The sequence below is a fragment of the Herpailurus yagouaroundi genome, unplaced genomic scaffold, assembly GCF_014898765.1.
Source record: "Herpailurus yagouaroundi ecotype Mexico unplaced genomic scaffold, PumYag 77, whole genome shotgun sequence".
Taxonomy (NCBI): Eukaryota; Metazoa; Chordata; class Mammalia; order Carnivora; family Felidae; genus Herpailurus; species Herpailurus yagouaroundi.
Window position 1 is genome coordinate 71,617,895 of NW_024412388.1, and position 20,095 is coordinate 71,637,989.

A 20,095-nucleotide genomic window follows, 5' to 3' on the forward strand; every position below is an offset into this window, starting at 1 on the left:
GTATTCATGAAAGCAAGACCCTATCCTACCTTTGAAGAAAAATGGGAACTTTTATGGAGAAAAGAGAATTGCAAGAATCATATGAAAATATATCAAACTCGCCTGAGGACACACAGGTAGATGGCTTTCTTGATAATATTAAGTAATAATAATAATAGTAACAGTATCTCCTGTTTTACTCTGTTTTATTTAATAACTGCTAACTCAATCCTTGGAACAGCTCTGAACTAATATTGTTCCCATTTCACAGAGGGAGAACCTGAGGTTCAGAGTGTAAGTGACTAGCTGTACTTCACACAGCAAGTAAAGGATAGAGCCAACAATTCATACTCAGATCCGTGGGCTCCAAAGTTTATTCTCCTAACCACTATGCAGACTGCCATTCTTCTACAAAAATGTGTGACTGTGTTAACTGAAAATAATTATATCCTGTTGGGGTTTTTTTTTTTTTATACAGAGTGATATTCTGGAGAAAATGCCCTATGATCACTAAAAAAAATTTGAAAATTGCTTCCCCTTCTTGCTGCCGGGAAGAAGAGTAATTAGTGACAGGGTCCAGATTCCCTTCAGGAGTGCAGAGCCAGGCCATCTGGCTGCAGGAAAAGCTATGCTTTTAGCAAACAGACACTTAATAAAAGCCTGGTGATTGACTCATTAGTGCCCTTATTTGGAGCTGGCGCTCTCACGAGCAAATACATCCATCTCCACTGCTAGGATTCGTAAGATTTGTCCCTGGGCTTTACTGGTGTTTGAAAGAAGAGGCAAGCATCAAAATTGAACATTAAGATGATAATGCCAGAAAGTGACAAAAATAAAAGTAAATGAAAAACAACATGCAGTGAGAGTCTGGGGAGGGTCACAAAGAAGGAACCTCACCTGCTAATTGCACATAGGCTACCTAAAAATTTGTTTACATAAAGCATCACCAGATCCTCTGGGAGGAGTTGTAAAATACTAGCCAACATCAGAAATTATTGTTATGTTCTAAAGGAAAGTGGGAGATGTGGGAGGTTGTCTTCAGTCTTGGGGACACAGCATTCCTGGTAGGGCATGCTCCTGATTTAAGGGACAACTCTTGGAAAGGCCCCTTAAAAGCCTCTGACCCAATTTTGGAGGGATTCATCTTCTAGGAAAGGATCAATGAGAAAACTCAAAGAGCAGACTTAGAGGATCTTAATAAGAACTATAACACTGATGGGGAAAGAGTCACTGCTTGTGGTTGCAGGGGCTTTGGAATCAGACCACGTTCAAACTCTATCTTGCCATCTACAGCTCTGTGGCTTGCAACAAATACTTTGTTGGCTCTGAGTCCTTGGTTTCCCCAGCTGTACAAATGGAGATAAGCACCCCTACTTGTAGGAGTTGCTGGTGAAAGGCCTGACTCAGTTCCTAGTACCTAGCTACAGTGAGGTCAACCCCAGCAAAAGTGGCCACGTCAGGCCTGGCTGTGGGCACAGCCCCAGCAGAGACAGTAGATGGGACTTTGAGTAAAGGCACCGGTTTTTAGAGTAGAGAGCACTGCTGGCAGCAGTCAGAGGAAGACTGTGACGTGTCTGTTGAGCCACAAGGAATTCTACCTGGGGGAGGAAGGCACTTGGCTGGCTGGGGGCCCCTGGATGGCATGAACGAGGATCCAGAACCAAAGGTCTCCGAGATTGTCCATCAGCCCCGGGATACACATGAATATTACTTCTCAGTCCTATCCACTGTCATTAAATACCTAAGCTATGGTAGCTCGGTCTGTGAAAGCAAGTGGTTCCTGCATGGCACATAGATTCAGGGGCACCTGGGTGGCTCTGTCGGTTGAGCGCCCGAGTTTGGATCAGGTCATGATCTCACAGTTTGTGAGTTCGAGCCCTACATAGGGCTCACTGCTGTCAGTACAGAGCCAATTTGAATCTTCTCTTCCCTTCCCCTGCTGGTTCTCTCTCTCTCAAACACAAATAAGCATTTTTTTTTTTTTAAAGAAAGATTCAGTGACAGCCACCCTTCAGATCCCTAACTTTGCTCTCATCTTGCCACAGCCTGTTTCAAACTCTGCTTCAGCTATCCTGAGCTGATTGTACTTGCCCAGGCTCGGCAGCCTTTCTCTGCCTGTAGGCTTTGAATATGCTATTCCTTCTTTCCTGAACACCCTTTCTCTTCCTTCTGCCCAATTACCGACCCCTTCTGTCACCTGCCTAACTTCTTCTAGTCATCCTTCAGGTCTCAGATGCCACTTGTCCTTCGGGGAATCAGCCAGCCCGCCCTTCAAGGTCTGGTGCCCCTTCTGTATGCCCTGGCAATACTGTTATCGCCTTATCACAGTCTTTATCATATTATATTGCAATTGCCTCATCATGTGTTTGATTTGTCCCAAAATGGGAAATTATGAAAGCAGGAACAATTCTCAGTTGTCACGGCAACCCCAGTGCTCAGCACAGTGCCTAGAACACAAATAGGTGCTTAATAAACGCGTTGCGAACGAATGAATGGTGCACCCCCACCTCCACCTCTTGCGTGGTGACACGGAATAGTTCAAAAGATTTCAATACAGGAATTGCCACTTCAGCTCAAACCCCAATCAGGAAGTTCCTCTTCTGGGGAAAGCGGGGAAGGCGCCATCTGCCCTCTGGTCACCACGGCCTGGAGATCACAGGCACAGCCGACTGGAGAACAACGGCCCAGGAAGGACCAAACTGAGTGTAGAGAGAGTCAGCCATGCGGCACAAAGTGCTCACCCTGCTTAACAAGACAGAGCACTCCGCACAGCGCAGCCCTCCCGGAGTTTCTGCACAAGGTACGCAGGAGAGGTCAGCACTCCTCAGCAAGCTCCTGACCGGAGCAGAGCTTGAGTCGTTACACTTGCTGGGTAGTAAGTCAGAAGAAAAAGGACATCACCATGAGGATGGACCAGAAGGGAACAAGAACGGTGTGGGACGCCCGGAAGTCTCTTGGTAGGACCCGACAGAACAGATAACGGTCCAGACCAGAAATGAGGCTGTCCCCCCAGTAAGACTCCCCCCAGTTCTGTAGTCCAAGAAATCGGAAGTAGGTGCCGGAACTGTGTCCTGTATAAAGCACAGTATGGTGCAGAGATCCATGTGCATGATAGCTGCACAACGAGATACCATGAAAGGTCGCTCTCATCTGGAGGGTTGGCAGGTGGCTGAGAGGGTAGGCTCTGGGCTCTGGAATGAGGCAGCACAGGTGTGAGTGAGTCTTTGTTCTGCCACCTATTAGCTCTGTACTTGGAGGTCAATGCCTCCATCTATAAAATGGGTATAAGAGTAGTGCCCACTCTCAGGATTGCTGTGAAGATAACATGAGGAAAAAGAAAAAGCACTCAGAAAAGTGCCTGACAAATAGTAAGTGTTTAATAAATGTTAGCCATCATTATCATTGATAAATAATAACTAGATGTCGAATTTTGCCTCAAAGGGTCCTTCCAATCACTGTTGGAGAGAAATCCCCAGGTTACACACCAATCCAGAAAGACTGCTGCTAGTATAAGGCGTCCTTCTGACTTCATACTTCGGTTGTCCTTCTTTGGGCTCGTGTGGCTTCAGGAAACGAAGTCGCAAAAGGAGACTCAATTTCCCAGAGTAAAACTCTGGATAGAACATCAGAAGGAATACATCTTTACCAGGCTCTATAAAAGAAAACTCCCTTTTTCTTAGACATGTCTTAAAAGTTAAGGGGATGGAAATCATTACTTATCTGCAAGTAAGACTGGAGAGAACTCTCAGAGATTTCAAATTAATCTTATTTTTCACTTCTGTAATGAGCTAGTGAGTGTTCTCTTATTTGCAGGCCATGGTGAAAGTGCTAGTGGTTATCGCTACAGGACGAGAGGTTCTTAGCCAGGAATCTGTTAACTTCTAGAAGGTCCAGTGGATAGGTTTGAGGTGGAAAATATTAAGGAAGATTTAAAAAAAAAATTTTTTTGTAAGTTCAAATTTTATTTTTTTAAGTTTATTTTTATTATTTATTTTGTGAAAGCGAGTAGGGGACCGTCAGAGAGAGAACCCCAAGCAGGTTCCGCACCGTCAGCACCGAGTCCCACGCAAACCGTGAGATCATGACCTGTGCTGAAATCAACAGTCGAACACCTGACCGACTGGGCCACCCAAGTACCCCATGTAAATTTAAATTTTAAAATGACTAGCATTTTCTCTTAAGTCTTTGAAGAGCTTCAGTAAGCCTCGTGTCTTCCCTCCATAACGGAGAGAAATGTAGAAGTGGTACAGCTATTTAGGTCCTATCACACAGGCATAAAAATCAACTCCGTTGCAGCGTGTCCGGATGGAAGAACTGTGCAGGGAGACAAGCCTCTCTCTCTGTCTTTGGAATGTGCTGGAGAAGTTCTTCCAATTCTGTGCCCAGGTTTTTCCTTTGCCTGACGTTTTCTTGGGCATTCATGAACAAAAAGATTTCAGAGAAAGATGCTGAACTAATGTGAGAAAAAGAAACACTCATCCGAACCATTTTAATATCGCTTTGGTGGATCTTAACAACACATAAGGATAAGAACAATAATGGTGAATCATAACCTTAGAAGCAGCTGGTATTTTTTTGGCTGCCTCGGATCTACTCAATGTCAGATGGAAAAATATTGATATCTAAGCAGAAAATGTCATGTTGCTTTAAGCTGCAGAATGGCTTATTTTTGCTAGCAAGGGGGTATGACTCTAAAAGGATTTGTCAAGCAGATGCTTCAGAAACAGTCTAACAAGTCATATGCATAATGATGGTAGAAAGAAGGTGACCTGTTACCTAATGAAGAATCCATTTACAGGTGCTTAGTTATTTTCATACTTCTGCCTATTACAAAGGAAGAGAAAGTCATCACTGAATGTCAGAGGCAATGCTAATTTTCTTGCCGGGCGTCTCCACAGCACCAATAGCCTTAGGGCTGGGAACTGAAACAGGGAAACCCCTCAGGAGCCTCTCGGATGGGGGCAGGAAATTCCACAGCAAAGAAGTAATGGAGACCTCCAAGAATGCAGTTGGAAGAAAATTTTACTGAAATGCACACATTGAAAGATAATGTCTTTCCAAATGTGTAAGTCTTGAAAATAAAAACAACCATTTAGTGAGGGTTTCATATATGTCAGGAACTTTGCATATATTATTCCCTCTAGTCCTTTGTAAGAACCCTGTGAAGTGGATATTTTGATCCAAGTTTGACCGCGGGAATTATGAGGGTTAGGTGTCCTGCCAAGGTCACACTGTTACTAGGTGACAGAGGTAGGAAAGGAGAGCCCAGTCCATTTGCTTCCAAATGACACGCTCTTTCCCACTACAAGCAGCATCCCTATACCCCCTTGATGGTTAGCCCACTCTTTAGAGAAAGAAGGGAACCATTCTGATCCCAACAGAAGGAGAGAAATGGCCATGTTACTGCAGAAACTTGAATTCCTATGCCATTTTTTTAAATTCCACTCATTGGAATCTACATTACCTTATCTACTACACGCACACACACACACACACACACACACACACAAACAACAAACAAACAGAAACCCCTGCAATTTAAGAGGAAGAACGCTATTTTAAAAGAAACTAAGTCACAGATGGTAAGTGAGCTGCCCAAAGCCACATAGCTAACAGGCAGGCTCGTACAGTGGAAAAAGAGCCCTTCTGAGACTGAAGAGCCTTATTCTGCTTACTCTGTACCAGGCTGAACTTACCCAATGCCCAGAGGTACCCCCTGCCCAAACCACCACTTTTTCTGGAACTTTAGTCATTTGTTAAAATTACAGGGGAATTCTGAGCTCACATGAACTCCGTGGGTATGGCAAGGCTGTTCACATTGCAAAGTACGGGGAGAATGAAAGGCTGACTGCCCTTTGGGGCAGAATGAAAATTCAGCTTTGTGTCTTCAACAACAAGATGCTACCTTTGAGTCAAACACTGACTTTTATCTGGGTAAGGACTACTGCAAACATGAGCGATAGAAGTTTATTTGTGGTCTTTAAAACCACATCGCCAAAGGACCCTTTTTAGTCCATCTGCAAAGATAAAGAAATAACTGTGGCACAGAAGAAAAGGAAACAAGGTGGGAAGAATGAGCATTTAATAAGCATTAGTCATGTGCCACAGGCTATGCACACAGTATCTCACTGAATCCTGAGAGCATATGCTATGAAAGTACAGATCACGAGCCACCTTTAGAAAAGGAAGTTGATACTGTTGAGGTTAAGTAGTTTGGTCAAAACTACATGGCGTGTAAGAGGTAGGGCCAGGCATGGAACCCAGGTCTGCCTGATTATTTTCACTATACCCAGCTGCCTCCTTGACAAAACATTATAATAATGTTCTTTAAAATGGGATTTTACCTACCTACATACTCATTTTTATTTATTTATCTGATTAGATTTAATTCATCCTAAATTCCACATAACCCCAAAATAGAAATCTCTGAAATCTTTTTCATTTAATCCATTCATTCATCTATACTTATTCAGCCACTTCTAGGTGATAAGCACCATGGTAAGTGCTAGAGATACAATAGCAAACCAGTCAGACATTGTTCTGCCCTGATACAGGGCATTATAACCCCTATAGATAGGGGTTATACACTAGAACAAACTTTCTCAGTAAAGAATCAAAAACTTGGTATTTTAGGCTTTGCGGGCCATATGGTCTCTGTTGCAACTGCTCAACTCTGCCATTATAGCAGAAATAGTTATACATAATACATCAGTGAATGGGTGTCACTGTGTTCCAATAAAACTTTATAGAAACAGGCAGTGGGCCAGATTTGGCTGACCCTCGCTCTTGAGAGGAAGACTCAGAAAAGTAACCAAGTAATTAGAATACCTTGTAATAATTGCTCTAATTGAACAAATACAGCAAAGTCTGGGATACCTAAACCAGATTAAGAGAGATCAAAGATAGTTTCCAGGAGGGACTGGCATCCATAGATCTATGAATGATGAGTAGGAATTAACAAAATAAAATTTTCTGACCCTCTTCCTTTAATTCTACTTACAGCTTCCTTTAACAACATTTTTCATGAACAATTCTTTGTTTTACAAATGCCTGAATCATGTTGCTTGTCTCATCGATTTTCATCAAAATAATTCAAGTCCCCTCCCCTTCCTCCTGCAACAAGAGTATCAACTTTTTCCTTCGGTTTTTCACATTCTAGATTTTACCCAGTACCTGAAGTGGTCTTGTAAAAGTTTGAACATTAAGTTAAAGAGATAGACTCTCTGGCATGTAAATCACACCTCAAAAAGCTATTGAAAATAACTAAACAAAGCCGGCAGCCTGACTTCCAGAAGTCCTCACAGGATGACTAAACTTTGATGAAGCCAGCATAGACCAGGGTGTGGAAAAACCCAACTTAATCTCAATCTCAAAAAGTTCTTACAGATAAAGCTTCAAAGAATATGAATTCACAGCCAAAAATAAAAAAAGCACACAGGGTAGCTTTCAAGGTGTCATGAGAGAGAGCTGCAGAAACAACAGACAGTGAAGTGTAACCTGCAAAGGCTCTAGATACTGGAATCATCAAACACAAAATATCAAATAATATCTTTAATATCTTTACAGAAATAAAAACAGAAGACTGAGCATATCTCCTTTTTAAAAAACGTTTATTTATTTTGAGAGAAAGGGAACACAAGCAGGGGAGGGGCAGAGAGAGAGGAAGAGAGAGAGAGAGAGAGAAAGAGAGAGAGAACCCCAAGCAGGCTCCATGCTGTCAGCACAGAGCCCTATATGGGGCTGGAACTCACAAACTGTGAGATCATGACTGAGCCGAAACCAAGAGCCAGACACTTAACCAACTGAGCCACCCAGGCGCCCCTGAGCATAGCTCCTTCTTGAGACAAGGGTGTACCTTCCCTTGAGCAAAAAACAAGAGACCAGAAAAAAGACTAAGTAAATTTGAAGAAAAAAAAAAAAAAACCCAAAGAACTTCTTAATGCATTAATAAGTGCATTATGGAACAGATTTAACACAACTGAAGAAATAATTAGATATTTGAAAGAGATAGATTAAGTAACAGATTAATGTTGCCTAAGAGAGAACTTGAGAACCGAAAGATAGATAGATCCAAATAAAGAATCAGGATTAATGAAGACACCGGAGACGGAATATATGCAAGAGACATAGAATGTACCAGGACAATATGACAAGAGAGAATGTGGAAGAGGCACAATTTCAAAGAGATCGGGACTGAGATTTTCCAGAATTACTAGATGAATGAATACAAACCTTCAACTATAAAATAAGAAGCCTATTACCAAGTGAAGAACTCTACCTTGTTCACTACACTGGGCCAACTTATAATGAAGGGATTTTCTGCTATTTTTAGAGGTAATCATGTCGTGAAGGTATATGTGGTATTTTTGTAATCTTATGCTCCTCGGGGTTCAAAAGAGGGTAACGTGAAAACCATTCTATCCTGTTTGCATTTTCTCCGTCCACCAAATTCAGTTTCTTTCCATAACAGTACTTTGCCATTTTTAACTAAAGTCAGGACATACTGGAATCTAGGCTTTAGGGTAATGTTGAAATCCTTGGAGCCCCTCAGTACAGCTTTTGATACCTGGTGATTGCATAATAAAGCTTGTTGACTGACAATCGGTGCCATCAGGTCAGCGACAAGGAGAGATAAGAAGAAAGCTTCCTGAAAGTTACATCTGAAAGAAAGTAACCTAACAGCATTTTTCCAGACTTTGAAATAAAATTGGATTTAGCAAATAGCATCCCAATACAGATGTCCCCCAACCACAGGAAGGGCTCAGGTTATAGTAAAAACAATCTTAGCTATTATTTGTGGATCATTTACTTTTGGCCAGGCACTGTGCTAAGCATACAATGAGGAGAAAATAGGAATTACTTTATATCCTATTCAACAAAGGTTCTTTAGTCTACATAACTGCAAACAAGTTGCTTATCTTCTCTAAATGCATCAATAAATCCTAAGCCTCATGTACTTAGTTATTACCATTGTAATACCAAAAGCTATCACAAGATAAAAATAATTTTATTTCATTTTAACTTAGAAAAATAAACCTCATGCTATGAAAATTTTTAAAAATTGATGAAAAGTTTGCAGTTGCTGAGATCTTTTTTTCTGAACGCAATAAAAACATATATAACACAAAATGATACTCATGGAGGAATGATCAGAAAAAAAATGTTGTTTGGTTTTGTTTTGTTTTTTTCTACCTTGATTGTTTGCAAACCTGTCAGATAAGGTACAGCCTTGGCTCAGGGCAGCAAGCCTCAAAGTTTCGAGTGCACTGGCATCACCACAAACTTTATAAAAAATGTAGATTCCTAAGCCCAACTGGGAGAATTCTGAGTTAGCAGGTTTGGGCTAAGACCCAGAATTCTGCCCCTTTTGCAAGCACCACAGGAAAATGTGGGTACATGGTCCAGACACCCCAAACAAAACTCTGTCTTAGGAGAAATAGAGCCTCAGGCCCTCCCTTTCCTACCAACCTTGAATCCTGAACAATTCGAGTTCAACACAGAAGTGATCTGAGTTGCAAGATGCCAGTTTGGTGTGGGTCCCTAAGTGACTGGTCTGGATCCATAATCCAAGGGATAGATCAGAGCTATCCTTCTGGTAAAGTGCTCCTCATTATGAGAGCATCTTTAAGAAGTGAGTCAAAAGCATCATACACTTAAGGAAATCCTTTTCAGATGCCTGTCTCCTCCCTCCCCTCCTGTAAAAAGAGAATGGTCTCACCTTTTTATAGTCATTGTGGTAATAGGCCATTTTCTCTTGGCTTTCAACTTCAAATTTAGTTTCAAGAGTGAGAAAGAATAGTTTGGGCAAAACAGATGTTTGTAACATTTTTTATTTGACCTGAAGGGTGAGCGGTCAATATGTTTACCCGATTGCATTACAACCAATTGGACACCAAGGCCTCTCAAAAGTAGAGCACCAAGTTGAATGGCTAAAACCAGAGGTGGAGGCAATACGTAAACATCTTTTGTAGAATACAATTAAATTGCTCTTTAAGGCAACCCTTTGAAGTCCACTTTAGGAAAAGTTTACTTAAGATTGAGAATATTAGAAGTGATAGATCCTAATTTTTGCTAAGACTTAAGGTTTTGTCATTTCTGCTTAATGTGTGAACTGCAAGCATTTGCTTTCACTCACAGAGAGGCTAATCGTGAGGGGAAAACTTGAAATACATTTAATTCAACCTCTACTTATCAACATGGAGTTTCCCTGCCCACCGAACTTCATAGTACATGATGTTCCCTCAGAAGAGTTAACTGTATATCCCATTTTTCTCGCTGGGACTTTTGATGACTTTGCAAACTAGTCAGCACAAAGGCATCCGGAGTCACGCTGGCATGTTGTGACAGAATCACACAATTACATGAGGTTCGCCCCATTCTGAAAATGCCCGAACAGCGAACAGCAGAGGCAAACGGAAACAAAACATCAGAGCCAGCACAGCCTGAGCGAGACCTGAAACTCAGACTCCTCGTCCGGGGGGCAAGTTTCCTGCTGTGGTGTGGAATATAGGTGGCAGATAAAAAAAAAAAAAAATGACAGCCAGACTTCTAAGAACAGCCCTTCCTTTGCTCTTCTTCGCCCTCTTTGGGGTCCTGGAGGCGACAACAATATCGTGCAGAAATGAAGAAGGCAAAGCTGTGGATTGGTAGGTAAATGAAATGGAAGGATTTGTGCATGCAAATAGAAAGCCAGAGTATGGGAGGCAAACTGGCTCACTGTAAAGTTCCACAAGGAGTCTTCCCCCTCCCTCTCCCTTCTAAAAAGAAGGGAAATTAAAGTACATACATGGACCAAATATCCAGAGAGGTCCTGAGTGAAGGAACTTCCACCTGAGAAAGCTGCCAAGCAGTGCCTGGTGGACCTGATTCGCTTCTCCCAGCGGGCCAAGGCCGGTGGCCCCAGATGTGGGGGGCCAGTTGGCAGGTTCCTTTCATTGCATTGCGCCTTCCCTAACGGGACCCTTCCAACATCCTTTCAGAGATTTGCAAAGGAGAGAAGGCAGATTGCTTTTTTTCTGACACGGGACGTTGTGCCTCTCCTTCTGAGAATGAGAAAGAGGGCTTGATCGAACACAGCAGTGTTCGGTTAACCTTGTTTATTAGGGCAGCACAGGAGCACAGGAGTGGGTGGTAGGTCCTTGGCCTCCTTCACGCTGTGGAAGAGACTCAACACAGCATTGCATTATGGTTATGGATTCTTCTAACGCTTTGATCGCTTTTTCACTCTTTAATTAGGGTGTTTACGTTGAGCATTATGATTGGCATCAAGCTTTGTGTAAACTTCAGGCTTGAGAACACAGAGACACTCAGTCTCTCAGCAGTTACTGAGCTCATGCCAGGCCCTGTGCTGAGGTTTGAAAATACAAATATGAATGAAACATAGCACTTGCCCTCAAGGAGCTCAATTATGTGGTGAGGGTATAGATGGGGCCTCTAGGGAGCATGAGCCCCCAAACTAGTTTTGAGCTAAGTTTTAAGAACAATTATGAGCTGGTTAGATTTTTTTTAATGTTTATTTATTTTTGAGAGAGAGAGAGACAGCAAGCAGGGAGGAGCAGAGGGAGAGGGACAGAGGATCCCAAGAAGGCTCTGCGCTGACAGCAGAGGGCCCAATGCGGGGCTCAAACTCACAAACGGTGAGATCACGATCTGAGCCTAAGTCGGATGGTTAACCGACTGAGCCACCCAGGCACCCCGTGAGCTGGTTAGAAAAACAAGGGAGATGCAAGGGCATCTCAAGCCAATGAGGGAGCAATGGGGAGGTACAGAGGCAAAAAGCAGGGGAGAAGGTTCAAGAACAGTGTTGCTGGTGCTTCAGGAGAATGGTGGGAGATGGCAGGAAGTAAGCTCAGTGAGCGGTGAGGGCCAGGTCATGAAGGGCTTTGTGTGTTGGGCTGCAGCGTCTGAATTTGACTGTCAAAGGGAGCTACTGAAGACCTTCCAGCAGGGGTGTGACGTAGTCAGATTTGTATTTTAGAAAGCTCACTGGTGGTACGTTGAAGGCCAACTGCATGGAGACCAGTCTAGAGTCATGGACTCACCAGGACTTTTGCAGCATTACAGATGAGATGATGTGTGGACCTCATCAGTTTAAAGTTTAAAGACGCGGTAGTAGAAATAGAGAGGAAGGAACACTCTGGGAAAACTCAGTAACAGATGGGCTGAGGGTCGTAGGAGAGAGGGAGAAGTTAAGAAAGACTTTCAGATTGCTGGCTTCTCTGACTGCGTGGATGTGTTCCCCGTCTGCAGGAGAAGAGCAGAGTTGGAGCGAAATATTATAAACTTGGTTTCAAAAATATGGAGTTGGAAGTCTCTGGGCTATCTCTGCATTTAGGCTTATCTGGACCTCAGCATAGAGGTGTGGGCTACAAACAGATTGAGGAAACTTCAGAAGATAACTGGAAATGGTTACTCAAGAAAAATGTTTAAAAGCACTAGTTTTCAAGTGATACGCCGTGACCCTGATGGTTCTCAAACCCTTTACTAGTGAGCGACCAAATTGTGATCAATACATAACATTTGTTTTTGCTGCAAATGAATGGACACGTTACTCAGCAATACCCGTCAGAGAGAATGTTGAGCTGAGCAAACGGGGAGGCACAGTCTCGAGCCACTACAACTCACTGTGAGAGTAAAAGGGCAGAGCAACATCAGGTCGGCACCAAAGAATAATTTTATGTTTCCTGCCACATGTGAGGACCCTGTTCTGAGAGTAAGAATGCATGCACAGGGCAGGAAAGAGCTCGTGTAAATAAATGGAAGCATAAGAGTGAATAGAACCAAGTGAATAACATGAAGTGTTTACGGGCAGTGTGAGATGTCATCGTGTGGTCATAGTGAATGCATTAGAATGTTTGCCTCCTTGTGGGTATTTGATGGTTCATTGTGGGATTTTTGCTATTAGAGGTATTTGGCAAGACCCGGGTGATTTTGCCCTCTGGGGACTTTCAACATTGTCTGGAAACAGTTTTGATTGGCATAGCTGAGGAGGACTACTGTCATCTGATAGGTAGAGGCCAAAGAATGATCTGGCCTGAAATGTGACTAGAGCACATTTGAGAAGCCCCGGGGTTACATGATCCAAGAGTGCCTACCTGCCATACGGGCCCAACCGCCTCCCCTCCCTGTGAGATACGCAAAGAAGATATACAAGGAGATAATAGTGAGGACAACAAAATGCTTGCTTAATGAGCTGGTCTTGGCCCTGAATCCTCAATTCAGAGCGGTCTGAAAAACTGAGCTAAAGAACGTGGCCTAGGCCAGAGACTCAAGGGAGCCTCTGTCTACTCTGAAAGCCAAACCCAAATCTCGGACCCAGCCAGCCACCTGCAAAGAGATGAGCGTGCCAAGCACTTGGGGCAGAAGAGAAAAATACATCCAAGGCCTTTCCAGTCCAGGCCTGGGCTTCGTTCTCTCCCCAGTGCAGCCATATGGCATGTGGAAACAAAAGAGAGCCACTGTCAACCTACATGGGCTTCCACAACAGGGACCCTACCCACCCTAGGCCAGTTGATGTCTTAGGACACATCCAGTCAGAGTCACATTCCTTTCTGGGAAGGAGAAAAATAAGGGCGAGAAAAGAGACAGAAATCTTTTTTTTTTTTTTTCAACGTTTATTTATTTTTGGGACAGAGAGAGACAGAGCATGAACGGGCGAGGGGCAGAGAGAGAGGGAGACAAAGAATCGGAAACAGGCTCCAGGCTCTGAGCCATCAGCCCAGAGCCCGACGCGGGGCTCGAACTCACGGACCACGAGATCGTGACCTGGTTGAAGTCGGACGCTTAACCGACTGCGCCACCCAGGCGCCCCAAAAAGAGACAGAAATCTTGAGCAAATCCCTTTCCTTAGACTTAGGGAACATAAGTAAAATGATATAGTTAGACGCTTAATACAGTGGCTGTCACCAGAGAAGCTGTCAATAAGTGTTAGTAATTCATAATTATTTCCTTTGTTAGGTTTGCCTTTTATAAGTTACCTAAAAGGCAAGACAAGGAAAGCAGACAGACGGGGTTAGAGTACCTATACCTAGACTCTACAACCAGGAGCTGGAGGAGGAGTAAGCAACTAATGAATACCACCAACAGTGTGTTGGGAAGGACATTACAACAGCTCTATGAAGCATATGCCTCCGAGGTATGTTACAGTTTATCATTCATCTGAATCACATAAAATGCATAAACAGAATCTAAAGCTTCCAAAAGATTCTGACTTCGAACCTACCTAACCCCTGATCCTAGCAACTTGAAGTAAGCTAGCACACAATCTGAATCAATCTTAGACCTTCAGGAATATGTCATCAGACTCTACAGCGATGCCAGATTATGGGCACATTCAGCACTATATCCCATAGCATCACCGGGTAAGGTGTGAACTACCTACGTATGGAAGCCTTCTGGCTGCCAAACTCTGCCAATTCACTCCGTACTTGCTGTCTTAGACCTCTAACAGAAATAGCAAGAAGCCCTCTCCCATTATAATGCAATACAGATCAGCAATTAATACACCACGAAGTATGGGTTACTTATGCCATGGTGGTGATGAGTGCTGGGGGCCAAAACGAAGGGTTCCACCTGGTCTTCCTTTTCACTTATCATTTTCCAAGTAGTAGGTTGAGAGCTAGGGCTGTAGTTCGATGCCCTAGAACTCACTTGCCTGAGTGGAGATTAAACCTGCTATCTGGACTTGATCAGGCAATGCGCTAACCAGCCAAAGAGGCATAGGTAAGTAGGCCTGCTGGCTCAATGTGGGCAGTCTCCCAATGATCCAGGCACCATCTGCCATTCAGTGGCAAGATACTGCTTCCCAACCAGGGGTGACAAGGAAAATCATACAATAATATTCAGTTACACGCATATATGCCTTCCTAACAATCACTGAGAGAGAGGTAAATGTGCAAAATGACTCAGCACTTACGGTATGCTAGGCCGTTACATATGTCAATTAATTGATTTCCAACAATAATGTGTTAGATCCTAGCGCTGCGGCACATGCATATCTGAGTATTTACTCAAAATGCGCAGAGAGCTGTCACTGTGTGCACTAATGCTCATGTTTTTATTCGTCTGCCACGAAGACCAGCCTTCAGAGCCAAATTTCAAAGTAAAAATGTATTTTAAAAGTGTTTGAGGGGCGCCTGGGTGGCGCAGTCGGTTAAGCGTCCGACTTCAGCCAGGTCACGATCTCGCGGTCCGTGAGTTCGAGCCCCGCGTCGGGCTCTGGGCTGATGGCTCGGAGCCTGGAGCCTGTTTCCGATTCTGTGTCTCCCTCTCTCTCTCTGCCCCTCCCCCGTTCATGCTCTGTCTCTCTCTGTCCCAAAAATAAATAAACGTTGAAAAAAAAAATTTTTTTTTAAAAATAAAAGTGTTTGAGTACACATGATGGACCAAGCCCTGTTGTAGGTGCTTTTAAAAATTATTTAAACCCAGCAGCAACCCTCATTTCAATTAATAGATTATTATGTAAAGTCCAAACTGCCTGCAGCTGCTTCTGTTTTCCAAGTTTGGGGAGGGAGGCTGGGAGCATAACCCATTAGTGAGAAAATAAACACTTCTGTTGTTCCTTTGTCCACCCGGGAGAGAAAGGAAAGAGCAACATTGTAGAGCCTCTGTCTTTTACCTTAGTTGGGACAGATGGTTCTTACTTTGGCGGATTACAATAATGATCTTCGGAGGCACAAAAGTGGCCCCAGAGCCTAGGAGGGCAAGAGAGGTAAAATGCTCTGCAAAATGCAAAAGAGTGGATGAAAGCTAGGATTTAAAAAGTATAAGAAACCCAGAGAGAGACTAGAGGCAAGGCCAGGTGGTGATGTAAAACCATTCCATGTTTTGTACCTTCAGTGAAATCTGATCACACATAAGGCCTTCAGTGAGGGATTCTGGGAAGAAAATGACAGGGAAGGGGCTGATTTCCATGTCTGACTGGCATAGAGCCAAAAGAAGAGGAACAACAGTAGTGGGGACACCTAAGTGAGATCGGGTGTTCTTTGGAAGCTGGGTCTGTGTGCCAGAAGTGACAGTGAGAACATAGCTCCCCCACCTCCTGGTCTGGGATTCTATCAGAAAGCAGAATGCAAGATCACAGCAACTGGCTTTAAATCTCAAATGTCAAGGTGACCTAGGCCAGTACGTGGGTTACATTTGGAATTGTTTCCCTTCTTTTGCCTTTGTCAATAAGAACCTTCCATACACCTTCGTAGTAACGCTTATCAAACTATATTGTAGTTGCCTGTGCCTGCCTGTCTATATTCCCTGCTAGACTAGGGGCAGAGATTGTACTAGTCTTGTTCAACATCCAGTAGTCAAAATAGTACCCAGCTTATGTGTTCTAGAAACAAAGCTGTCCAGAAGGACATGCCCAGGCCTACCTATCCTTAAGTCCATGGTCTTTCCCCTTTATCAGAGAGCCTTTCTTCACTAGGGCTGCCTCCCATTTAACCTTAGCTAGCTGTTACACTCCTGGTTAGAATAATACACTTCGTCTATTATACGAATAAAGCTCCTCAAAGATTCTTCCCAAAGCCCCTTCGCATTGCACGCCGAAGGCACACAATGGCCTCATGACCACATTCAACGCCAGCTCTTTGAACAACTGTCAGGGTCTTCCAGCAGAGAATATGAATGCCAACAATAGCTATAGTCAGTTGTGAAAATGAGGCTAAGAAAACAGCTTCTTTTCCTGGATATTTCTAAATATAGTAGCCGAGAATGCTACACGGACTATACGGTGCATTAAAAAAAAAAAAAAAAAAAAAAAGGTTTTAGATTACCTCAAATAATTAAGCAGTTGTAAACAACTCAATAATTGGCTTTTTTTTTTTTCCTGAGACAAAAAGAAGAGCCTTTTTTAAGGAGATGAGTTTTCCTTCCTTGCTTTTAATTATGTCCCTGAGATTTTTGTTAATATCAATATTATTTATTGGCTTCAGTAAAAATCACTGCATCGTGACACAAACAAAAAGGAACCACACAGAATAAATACAAGCAAGCTTCCAAAACATGACAAAAGAGATACCATCAAAATAATAGCTTCATTTTTACTCAGAGATTTGGCCAACTGTTTAGAAAATTTACTCATATTTTGCCTTACCAGAGGCAATCCAATATCACACATTCAATTTCACTACTTTTTCCAAGCAGGGAAATATCAAGCAAGAAAGGTGAAGTGACACTAAGAAATGAATTGAAGGGAAATCCTCCCCTGCAGGGAGGTAGTGGGAGCAGAGAATGAGGAATCCTGATTAAACACAAAACTATGACCAAGCTGTGAAGCACAACGTAGGCAGAGGAAAGCAGACCCTGACGGCCAGTTCTGCCATGGTGCCTATATCAGTGGAAAAAACCCAGGTGTAATCCTAGGCCGATTGTTCCTACACAAATATTTGTTCCTCAACAAATATTTAAGTACTCCTTTATTATACAGTGGTTGCCAAATGAGAAACGCAGGTCCAAAACAGCCAAGAGAAATAGGAATAGTACCTTCACATGCACATCATGATGCACAGGGCCCCTGTCACATAGGATGAAACCATGCACGGTTAAGAATGGACTTTCTCTTCCCTCCCTTGCCTGTCACAGAATTCAGTCTGATGGGGAAGCTGTCTATTAGGATAACGGATGATTTCTCATGTGTATTAATGAAAGCTCTGTATTGCAGACTGGGTAGCTGGTAGAAATGTTGCGAGCATTTATGAGCGTAAGATTTACATCATTATAACCCTAATGTGCTCCTGCAGAGTAACAACACAGCCTATCTAATATACAATGATGGAGTCCCTACATCTGTGAATTACAGCAGAAAGTATGGACACACGAAAGGTATGACAAAGGCTCTTGGTTTGTCTTTTCTACTGGAAATCAACATTCTCTTAAATATTCTATCTTGAATATTCTTTTTTTTTTTCCACACTGAAAAGATAGCTTTCCTTTTTAATGGTTTATTCTGAGCTATCAAAATTCTTGATTTCTATATCACAGGTTATAATTATATAATTTCACTTGGAAATCTCCTTTTCACAAATTCCACTTTATTTCTTAACATAAAAACATATGCTCTATAGCAGAAATCCCAGAATTCTACTGGGAATACCAGCCAATCTATATAGTGTTTGTGTGTATGCACGCGCGCGCGTGTGTGTATGTGTGTGTGTGTGTACACATTTCAGTTAAGTTCATTGAAGTATAATTTCCATAGAGTAAAATTCACTCTTTTTAGTGTATAGTTCCTTTTGAAGTAAACGTTTTTGAAAAGTACTTTTAATAAAAAAAAAAAAAAAAGGAAAGTACTTTTAAATATATTTTTTATATTTTGGTAATTTTTGTTATATATAGTTAATATATTTTAAGAATTTTATTATAGTAATTTTTGGCATTTTTCTATAAACTATGTGTATGTATACTTAAAAATTCAAAATGCCAGTAAGCAAAAAAAAAAAAAAAATCTGTAATTTTAATACCCATTAGATAATCGCATTAATCCTTTCTACTCACTTTTCCTATAATATGTATTTTAAAACATTTTTATGAAACTATTGTAATGATTATCTTCTACTGTTTTTCAACTTCATAGATCATGAATACTTTCCCATGGCAACAAATATTTTTCAGAAGACCCCAAAGTCGGGGCGCCTGGGTGGCTCAGTCGGTTAAGCATCCGACTTCGGCTCAGGTCACGATCTCACAGTTCGTGAGTTCCAGCCCCACATCAGGCTCCTCACTGACAGGAGGAGTTCCTCTTTCTCTCTCTCAGAATAAATAAATAAACTTAAAAAAAAAAAAAAAATACGATCCCAAACTCAAATGGCTTCAGAAGCAGGCAAGTGGATGTCAGCAAGCCAGGTGGACTAAACTAGCAGGGAACTGAAGAACCGGAGGGTGCATGCTTGGTGAAAAGGTACAGGTAGTGTTCAGGTTGCTTTGGAGGGATGCGATTTTTCAGGAGATGTTGAAAATTAGCATTTGTGGAAAACCTCCCCAATTTTTAAATGTTGGCAATGAACACAAAATTGTAGAAATATTCTCTGAGAATAATAATATGTATCTGCAGGATAGATTTGGCCAGTAAGCTGCCACTTTTGCCACCTCCAATTAAGAACGTAATTTGTAATGGTTGTCAAATATCATGAGTAATGAAAGCTTTTTATTTAGCCAAGTTGCCCTCCTGATGGTCCTATTTGCTTGGAACACAGCAATTTTGGTAATACACCACATTCTCCAAACTCTCGTCTAACAACCGCCAACCACCATTCTCCCCCCGCCCTGTTCATTGCTAAAAGGGCTTGGGAAAAAGACCACAAAGGGAACGGGACCCCATGTCAAGTGCAGGAGTTCTCTTTGGCAACAGGTGCCCTGACATCCGGTGGCACTGGTACCAGGAGGTTAGGATTTCAGGCCAACAGTACATTCATCTGAGCAGAAGAGGGCCCCTGAAGGTCATCCAGCTCTGTTTGGCAACAGAACATTGGACGTTTTCCACCTGGACACAGGGAATGAGAGACCAATAGCGTGCTTTCTTCAAGTGTGTTTTTTGCAAAAGAAATAACTGGCAAGCATGTGGTTTCCACTCTAACAATAAGGTAAACATGAATAATTTCATATTTGCATGGTCATATGCAAACTGGAAAGTCTAGTCAGTGTACCAGAACTATCCCGATTTATTTATAAACACAGAAATAGTCACTGATGCCTGTTGGGTAGGATTCATTTTGCCATGTCACAAAATGAAAATCTTTCTGTTTCCTTCCTTTCCGTTTTCATGTCATTTTGCTCTAGAAATTTTCACTAAACACAATTAACTGGGTCATTTTGGCATGGCTTCTCTTTCGTTCTCTCTGTCTCTGTTTTTGGCCTTGTGGAGTTGATTACTCTTCTACACATAAGTGACCACAATGAACTATCGCAAGTACATTTCTTCATTTGATACTTTCTCTTTCAATTCTTTTTCAGCTGGCTTTTGAAAACAGCTTAGCTGCTTAGCGGTAAAGATAACTCATTATGTGAAGCTTACCAGGTGACTGTGTAGTTTAACAAGGTCAAATTCCAATTCAGCAAATTTGCATTCCGCCAAAACAAATTCTCCTTGTGGTTTCAACACGAAATTCCTCTTAACTCTTCACAGGGT

General features: G+C 42.3%; 2 protein-coding genes across 5 annotated transcripts in view; one reads left to right on the forward strand and one right to left on the reverse strand.

Moving 5' to 3' along the window:
• DNASE2B (deoxyribonuclease 2 beta) overlaps positions 1-20,095 on the forward strand; it is a 76,191-nt gene that overhangs the window by 49,574 nt on the left and 6,522 nt on the right. The window contains exons 1-3 of one of the 3 annotated variants that reach the window (XM_040470793.1): positions 7,726-8,313; positions 13,936-14,113; positions 17,712-17,793. In XM_040470793.1, the coding sequence (XP_040326727.1) occupies positions 14,048-14,113; positions 17,712-17,793 (148 nt within the window). In that variant the 5' untranslated portion in view covers positions 7,726-8,313; positions 13,936-14,047. Of the gene's footprint in view, positions 1-7,725; positions 8,314-10,363; positions 10,626-13,935; positions 14,114-17,711; positions 17,794-20,095 lie in introns of those variants that run through there. The other 2 variants (XM_040470790.1, XM_040470791.1) reach the window with 2 other exon arrangements.
• Positions 1-20,095, reverse strand: part of LOC121027381 (uricase) — an 81,476-nt gene that overhangs the window by 21,591 nt on the left and 39,790 nt on the right. The window contains exon 1 of one of the 2 annotated variants that reach the window (XM_040470795.1): positions 9,698-9,876. The exons of the other annotated variant lie outside the window; for it this stretch is intronic. Coding sequence (XP_040326729.1) covers positions 9,698-9,805 — 108 coding nt within the window. The 5' untranslated portion in view covers positions 9,806-9,876. Of the gene's footprint in view, positions 1-9,697; positions 9,877-20,095 lie in introns of those variants that run through there. 2 annotated transcript variants of the gene reach the window in all.